The sequence below is a fragment of the Trachurus japonicus genome, chromosome 23, assembly GCF_045865225.1.
Source record: "Trachurus japonicus isolate A0001 chromosome 23, Traja_1.0".
Lineage (NCBI taxonomy): Eukaryota > Metazoa > Chordata > Actinopteri > Carangiformes > Carangidae > Trachurus > Trachurus japonicus.
In genome coordinates, this window is record NC_140929.1 from 3,590,441 (window position 1) to 3,599,711 (window position 9,271).

General features: G+C 38.0%; 1 protein-coding gene across 1 annotated transcript; it reads right to left on the reverse strand.

Annotated features, from left to right (window-relative positions):
- Nucleotides 1-3,917: 3,917 nt before the first annotated feature.
- Nucleotides 3,918-8,973, reverse strand: LOC146962336 (uncharacterized). Its single transcript, XM_085769380.1, has 6 exons — nucleotides 8,814-8,973; nucleotides 7,596-7,646; nucleotides 7,258-7,368; nucleotides 7,086-7,160; nucleotides 5,943-6,056; nucleotides 3,918-5,372 (listed from the first exon to the last, which is right to left on the reverse strand). Exons 1-6 carry the CDS (start codon nucleotides 8,871-8,873, stop codon nucleotides 5,283-5,285), a joined length of 501 nt encoding a protein of 166 aa, XP_085625506.1. The 5' UTR covers nucleotides 8,874-8,973; the 3' UTR covers nucleotides 3,918-5,282.
- Between the last annotated feature and the right edge of the window lie 298 nt (nucleotides 8,974-9,271).

Sequence of the window (9,271 nt, forward strand, 5' to 3'; positions counted from 1 at the left end):
TTACGACACACAGATCTGAACTGCAGCCAAACTAATAAAGGAAAATGACAACATCTGACGGAAGTCACAGCTCAAACAGCAGCACATGAAGAAACGACTAAAACACTTCCAAACTTTAAAAGACATTAAAGTGTCTCCATATTCTTCTGATTCTAAAGAGGCCAGAAGAGACGTGTCACTCTTATATTAAGTTTGACTATACGTCCGTTTGCAGTATACATTTTTTTATGTACTTTTTTCTACTTTACGTGTACGTTTTATATATTTTATATAGTGTGTATGTAATGGCATTTCAATCCTGTGTATGTCGTGTACACACAGTAGTTGACTTTGAAGATTTTAAACTGAAACTTCCTCATTCAGACACGTTTCAACATGTTTCAACATGTATGAGTGTCTCAGATTAACTTTGTCCTCTGACTGGTTCCAATGATGTAAATCTGTCGATTTACTTTTGATTTCCAGGAAACAGAAGTAACTGGTGTGTGTCTAGTTACCACCATGTCCAGCGGTGGATTCATCCACCATGGACTGTAAATAAGTTATTAAATGAATGAAAAAAATAATTATCTAAGCAACATGGAAAGTAGATGATGTAACACATGATACAGATTCTATGTAAATGAAAAAAGCTGAAAAAGAAACTGATCTGAAAAAAGGCAATAAAAGAGGAATCGGTTAGTGACTATAAAAAGAAGGAGAAATTTACAACTTCTGTTTTTTACTGGTGTGGTCAGTGTGCATCTCCTCTATAGAGACGTTGCAACAGGGGAAGGCAATCCAGGCAATTGGGGGAATGGGGGGGTAACATTGGTCCATATCAATGATGATTTTACCAATGGCTGTTCGTATACTCAAGGCTCTGGGGTCTTCAGAGCGTCTAGAAACGTCCCTGCCTCTCTAACTGCTCTAGATCTATGAAGTGTTGAGCTCAGGAGACCCTTCCCCACATAGTGTAAATCAGTGCTTTAAGTGGGCCGGTACTCACCGGTACGGAGTACCGGCACTTCTAGATTTTAACCCCCGGCGTACCGGGACTTTTTACGGCGTACCGGGGAGTACCGGGAGTCTGGACATACTCTGTCCTGTTCTCATTCTCTCTGACCGATTTGTGATAGTGATGCCTCTTTCACCCTGAGCGCCACGGTTCTGTTGCCCTGTTCTCCGCTGCTCCTCTGTCTCTCACTGAGGGGCGGGGCTGCCGCGCTGTGCGCTCTCTCATCCATGACTCTCTCACATGCACGTACGGAGCGCACGCCGCTGCCTCGTCATAGTATAACTCCATGTGTCCAGACGAGATGTGAATGTGGAGCGACTAAAACCTTCGTGAGTTACAGTGTAAAGCCATTTACATGACTTTCCAGTGGTAGCCTACCAATAAGTAGCCTTCCACTTACTGTATTCAACATGCTTAAATGTGAGTCATATTTCCCAAAATGCTTAACACTACTCGTTAACAAGAGCAGAGTAAAATGAAAGCTCTTACTGAGAAACACTGTGAAACTGTTGCTGTCAGCTTGTTAGAACAATGACAGCTGTCTGTGGAGGCTGTTTATTTGGCCACAAATCACAAAAACTTCTTGATTTTAGTGAAAATTTTAATTTGGCAATAATTTAGGACAGCAATTAGGGAAGGATAGAGATACTTTATGAAGTGGGTAAACTTAAAATAACAAATACTGATTCATTTGTCGTCATACATTATTCACAGATGGATTTTAACAAGAAAATACTTTTTAAAAATCTTTCTGGAAAGTTCAATTGAACGTTTTTCTTTTTTTAATCAACATCATATTTGAATGTAAAGTAGCCTGTCACTTAATGATGTGCTGGTATCGACCGCCCACCGCCTAATTTACCAGCCAACAGCTGAAAAGGGGAGTACTGGCACTTATTTTTTCCCACTTAAAGCACTGGTGTAAATAAAGGAGCTTTGTTATTCATCAAACTGAAACAAGAGCTCAGTGGTTTGTTGTGGCTGCAGATGCATTTATGACTTCTGTAGGACGTGGTCGACCGGGTCTATGGAGGAAAAACAAGAAATGAGACACATATAGAGACCATGAGGACTTCCTGTTCACAGCGTCTGTCTCCAACTGTTCAAAGCCAGACTGGTCATGAAGCATCATCACATCAGATCTGTGCAGAGCGCTCCTAAAAACGAATCAAATATTTCATTTACAGTACACGTTTGATGTTGTGATCTTGTTATTCCATAATTTCATCATGTTCTCTTCTTTTGCAACAGTTTAATGGCTCATAGCTGCAGGTATACACACCCACACAAGGTTCATTCCTGTCAAACAAACCAGTTTAAAAAGTGAAAACGTCCTCTCTGTGGTCTGACTCTGTCTGTTCCATTAAAAACAACTTGAGAGCAGCTTCAGACTCCTTATAACACTGATACTTATCAATGTGAGTTCAATTTCTGACAGTGCTGAAGGTGAATGACCAATCAGATCAGGTCTGTTCAAAGTGAAAACCATGAACTGTGGGTAATTCAGGCAGGTGAAGTCTAGAAACAAGGACGTACAGTAAGAGGGTCAACCATCTGATGATCTGACAGAAGAAGAAGTCCTCACGAGTCCATGAGGATGAACTAAAGAAGACAAAAATAAACTCTTTTTCTATGTAGGCTACTTAGTTGCTCACTGCCATGATGAATGAAATTATGCTTTTGGCTTGTTATTTATTCTTTTTTTTTTACAGCTCAGTCTTGGGGGGGGGTCAGGACTTCATTTCACTGCTCGTACATTGTGAAATGATGTGCTTTCCACTTCCACTCCGGTAGCAGCCACTCTGCATCATTGAGAAGTTTCGAAACAGGTGTGAAACCATCAACGCTGTCACTGTATTTCTCAAGGTTATGGAGGTGTTGAAAGAGCTCTTTGTTTTGACTCATAAAGGGATGTGGAACCTTTTTACAGGTCATAATCAATCAGGACTGATGTTAATTAGCACTGATAAGGCACTGGATCACGTTTCTTCTTCCTCATGTTTTCAATATGTGATGTGATTACCGACATATAATTCCTGAGGGGTGTCGTATAACTCAGTGGCGCCCCATATACAGAGCCAATAGTCCTCACTGCAGAGGATCCGGTTTGATTCCACCCAAACCCATTTCCTGTCTCTCTCTCCAGCTGTCCTGTCCATGCCCCAAAAAATCCCCAAAAAAGCGATTTGCGCCGGCAAATCTCACGAGATTTGGACGGACCAGGAAGAGGAGCTTCCGCTACAAACAAGCCTGAAATATAGACTTATTAAATTTTTTTCGGAACAATTTCTCATGTCAGGGATTCAATACAAGACGGACATCACATATGAGCACTATGGAGGTATTTGGATGTTTTTTGGTGTGTCTTTTTGTTACGAAGAAAAGTGGTATCCATTTGCAACCGTCATATGGACATGCAGTGCTGCACAGAGCCCCCCTGTAACTCAGAGAAGGCACGGAGGAAATTTTGAGTGAACTATCCCTTTAACTCGATCCAGAAGGTCTGGTACTAATAAGGTGGTGACACTGCTTGTTAATCATTATGTCAATTACCAGCTGTTTAACTTCATTTCAAGAGTTAACATTGTCTGCAGGCCTCACTGCGTATGAAACGACAGAATGAAACGATTGTTAGTCAGAATTAACTTCCTTTTAACTGAAATTGTGCTGTTCATACCTACAATACAATACAATAAATCTTTATTGTCCACCGTGGTGGGAAATTGCTCCAAAACGGCTCACCAACACATAAGATGGACAGTTCATGAAGAAAAGACAGATGTAGCCTATATATAGAAATATAAAATAGAACTGATGAACAGGCAATAAAACACAGTTAAGATATAATTCTATAAAATAAGCAGAGTAGAGTAGTTCATTTCATTGTGTTTGTCAAAGTAGAGTGCATCTTCTTCCTCAGCTCCCGTGTCTTGCGGCGTCCCCCAGGGTTCGATCCTAGGACCATTGTTCTTCTCAATTGACATGTATTTAGAGTACAAACATGAGGTCCACTTTCACTGCTGCAGAGATGATACACAGTTCTACTTCCCTTTTACCAAAACTGAAATTGTTGTCCATTCATGGTCATGTTTTCTAAGGAAACTGAGACCAATCTTAGGCGTCGTCTTTGATTGCAAGATGTTTCAACAGTCAAGTGTCCTGTGTTGTTCAGTTATGTTTCTTCTAAACTGAAACTTAACTGCTGTTACACTCCTGCTGCTACACAGAGAGCCTGGTAGCATGTTGCTGCTGGAGAAGCAGGTCTGTGGAATCATTCATCTGATTATTTACACCTGTGAATAAAGGAGGGCAGGCGGCCATGTTGTTCAGGTCACTGATTCATTGCTCCTCATACACAGGTTATTAATTCACAACTCAGTCAGGGGAGAGGAGAGGAGAGGAGAGTGTAACTCTATGTTTTATTAACGGCCGTAAATAAAACTGCTGTGACTTCACCTGAGAATTGAAATAAGACGGATAAGAAAGATGTAAATGCTATTGCCAACATGGCTCCTGAGAAGCTCCATCACACCAGTGTTTGTAGGCTACTGGTGGAGCTGAGTGAAAATACTAAATATGATGTCTTCAGCTCAGTTTTTATTAGGCCGGAAAACATGAAAGAAAAAAAGTTCCTTCACACCACTATGTGCTGTGGTTCCCCTGCAGCTCTGTCACAGTGTTGATCTGTGGTTGCGCTGCCCTCTGCTGGCTGCTGCTGGTAACTCCTGTTGCAACAAGTGGCTGAAATATGGACAGGTGAATATGGCTTATTTGCTGTTGAATATTTATATTGAATATATTTATGACAAATGTGTACTACGGTCATGTATGTATGCTTACATGTTAACATGTTATAATACAATACATGTTAAGGTGAAACATTTTTTGTGCACTGATCAATTTTAAGGTTTTGGGCTATTTTGCTTCCTCAACATGTCTCCTTTCAGACTAGAGGAAAGAAATGGTAAAAAAAAAAAAATCCAAATTATGGTCGTTATTTTACTTCATTTTGTCTGTAGATTTGTCCTTAATTTACCAAATGTTAGCATGCTGTTGGAGCTGAGGAGCTTAGAAACGGTCTCATTCCTACAATATGTCTCTGACTAGAATTACCCAAAAAATATCTGTCTTATTTTGCTCTCACAGAAAGCTGTGAGAAAAACAATGTTTTCTCCCAGATGAAGCACTTTAATTCTCCAGAAATGTAAAGTAAACAGGTTTTTATTGACTGCTGCATCGTCCAATTACAGTGCAGAGGCTCAGAGGTTCAGAGGGTGGTTCCCTGTTACATGCTGAAGGATATGGCTCCTACATGTATGCTGTCGTGACGTTTAATCTGATGGATCATCATGCTGGACATCCCCAGACTCATCAGCTGTGGAGACAATTCATCAGTCAGAGAAACATTCAAACACCTTGAATTCAAGCCTCAAGTAAAATATGAGCAACCATTTGTCTGATCCCACTGATATTTGATATTAATGTTTAAACACTGACGCTACGCTTAACATTCACTCACAAATGTAATTCTTGCTAAAAGCTTTGACCCAAATGAAACCACTGTTCACTGTCCAAGGCTAATGTTTACTGCTATAGGCCTATGTGTCTAAGCTAATGCAAGTTATGCTAACTGTTAAGTAGCTCAGTCTTGAAAACAGTGGTAACTGAATCATTGCATTCAGGAGAGTCTAATGTTAGCTTTTTGGCCTTAAGGCAGCTAGAAGTGAAGTTAGCCTAGCATCCTAGCACAATCTGAGATGTTGACCACAGGAAAATGAAAAACCCGGCTGAACATCCTGTTTTTCATTGGTTTGTTTTCCCTTCTCTAAAGCTATTGGGATAAAACTGGGATCTAATTTTTTTGAGGAAGGAGGTTCTTTACAATATCTGAATAAAATGATGTCACATAACACAACAAGGACAAGAAAATGACAAATAAACTTACAGCAGCGACAAGAAGTCCAAAGAGCACGCCGATGCAGATCTGTAACATTTTATCCAGGAACTCAGCTTGTTCCTCCGTCACAGGAATGGAACCGTTGTGGATTGTATCTTGGAGCTGAAAACAGCAAGAAACACCATCAAAATTGATTGATTGAGATATTAAAGCTCCATACAGTATAAAGGTAGATGTTTGTGTTAAAGCTCAGAACCTGGTCTAGGGGTGGGCAAAAATATCGATATGGCAATATATCGCGATACTTTATATCGCGATACGATATCAATATTCAATATTTAAATATCGATTTTTTTTTTTTTCAAATAATAAATCATGTTTCAGACGTAAATCCAGTACGACTTCCGCACCTCTGCTCCGCAAGGTGTCACTGTGCTGCTACCTCAGACAGTGTATTGTACATGCAAATATGTTGTATAAAATGGCATGGTTAATTTGAATTACATTGTTTTGACTCAGTTTGTCCCATAAATTATCACTATCATCTGATGTACATACAACTCGGATTTTAAGATGCATAATGCCTTTTACATTTTTCAGTGAACTATGTAGAATATCGTAGAATATTGCAATATATCGCAATATATCGCAAAATTTGGATATCGCAATATCGTATCGTATCGTGACTCAAGTATCATGATGTGTATCGTATCGTGAGGTCTTTGGCAATACCCACCCCTACTTAAAATACCTAAAGGACGTGAGAGAGGTCAATGTTATGAAATTAACGACTTCCCAAGACAACTCTGTGATGATACTGGCTTTAAGTAGGTCTTTTTTTCCGTCATATGTTATTCATTTCATCTGATGTCCGGCACATGGCTTGTTTTTAGTTTTTGCTGCCGTTGGTTTCATTATTTCCAGCTCATGCTTGAGCTTTCTTTGTTTAGCTACAGCACCCAATTTGTGTAGAAATTGATCAAATTGTTATTCCCAATCTATTTCTGTGTTGGATGTTGCTGCTGGTTTTATTTTTCTTTAATATTTTTTACTTTTAACTTTAGCTTAGCTGTTTATTACAAAAAAAACATGTAAGAGACCATGATTGCTTGGTTAGTAACATGTATTCTATCCAAAGTGCACTTTGCAATAAAAAATAATATAAAAGAAAAAAAGCCTCAGAGCATAGACCTGTTCTCTTTGGACAATGACTATGATGCCAAAGATCAGCGTGATGACCATTCCGACCCCCATGCAACCTGCAAACTGTGATGAAAGAAGAATAAAACAAAGTTACCAAATCAGCAAAACCAAAAGATCTAAGTGGAAGTTGCTCCTTTCTATCTCTAGTTCTTGTACATACAATTTTCAGAGTCAGGGTGTTCTCTTTGCAGCCTCCGTATATTCCCAGCACAGAGATGCAGACGATGCCAATGATAGTGACCCAAACAAAAATTGGGATCCCTCCAGACATCTGCTCCACCATGGCAGAACAAAAACACAAACACTGAATTAGTGTTCAAAAATGACATTTTTCTTACTTACAACAAATTGTACAGAATAAACTCCATGATTTTCCGTCTGACTTCAACGTTCAAAATTGTAATTAGTGAATTTAAATTATTTGTTTCTTTTATTTTCTGTTTGTCGTTTGTTACAACTTCACAGGTACAAATAACATGGAGTGTTGTTGCTGTTTACCCCTACGTGGAGAGAATTCACTGCTCCGATGATTAATACCCATCCAAAGACCTGAGGACACAAACACACCATTAGTTAGTCAATGTTTAACATTGAATAAAAGCAGAGTGTATAGAGGCCGAAGACTGTCTCCATAATAGATGAAGAATATGGAGCACGTTGTGTTAAAGATGAAACACATAATGAGGTTGGCGATGATGACTACAAAAAATTTGGATTTAAAATGATGAAAAAAATAAAATGATAACTTAATTATGTGATAATAAATTTAAAGAGAAATGTTTGATGTCAAATTGCATTTTAAAGAGCTTCCTCCATATTTGTTCATTTATATTATATCATCATATTACTTCACATTCTTATAATTTCCCCTGATCTCTCTCATAGATCTGTGTCCGTGTTGTTTCTGCTCTGAGACACTAGAGGGAGACAGAGATGTAACACCTGAACTTCACAGACTGATGATGCTCACATGCAAAGGAAAAGAAGAAGAAGACTTGGCTGGTATACTACCCAGTAAATTTTTTTTTTTAAAGTCAGTTTCTCAGTTCCTCAACTTTGTTTAGAAAAAAAGTGAAGAAAAAGACAAAATGAAGTTCAAGTGTAAAATTTGAACTTTTGTCTTTTTCTTCATTTTTTCAAATCCTCATTTGCTTAATTTTTTACAGTTTCAATGTTTATAAAGTGACATTTTGAAAAGTAAGCTTACGTTATATACAATAATATATAATAGTGTTTATACGATAACATTTGTGTGGGTGTATACTGTATGTATTTATAATCCACATGTACTGTATATTGCACCTGTTCTGAACCTGTTCTGATTTTATTTTAGCTTTTCTTCTTTGTCTTGGACAAAGTTCAGCCAAAAAAAACCCAAATAATTAATATAAAACTTCTCACTTCATTACCACAGTGTCATATTTATTATTATTCTTACTATGCAAATGTACGACTTCTTGTCTTATTTTGATATCACTTTTGTAAATTAATCAGTATCGTGCAGTTTTGAGGAAACAAACGTGTTTTGAGTGAAAAATGAAACTTTTTTTTGAAAAACTTTCTAATGCTGTTCTTTTTCTTAGTTTGACTAGAATGATAGAATATGATACAGAAAAATATGCAAGGACTTATTTCTATTTTTTTCTTCAATCTTTTGCTTGAAAAACAAATATAAAACTAATTGAAATGACAAAAAGAAAAAGTTTTTCTACTTACGTGGAACAACGCATTGAAGAAGATGAAGAGGTATTTGAGGCAAGCATGAACTTTTCCCATCTTCAGATGTTGGTGATTTGCTCTGATGAAGAAGTGAAGCAGAGTTTCTCAGATGCAGTGTAAGTGTGTGTGAGATGATGATGTGCAGCAGTGATGAACTGCATGCAGAGTAGGTGTGTCTGAGGATGAACACAGAGTTACGACACACAGATCTGAACTGCAGCCAAACTAATAAAGGAAAATGACAACATCTGTCGGAAGTCACAGCTCAAACATGAAGAAATGACTAAAATACTTCCAAACTTTAAAAGACATTAAAGTGTCTCCATATTCTTGTGATTCTAAAGAGGCCAGAAGAGGCGTGTCACTCTTATATTAAGTTTTACCACATCCGTTTGCAGTATAACTTTAAGTGTACGTTTTATATATTTTATATAGTGTGTATTTAATGGCATTTC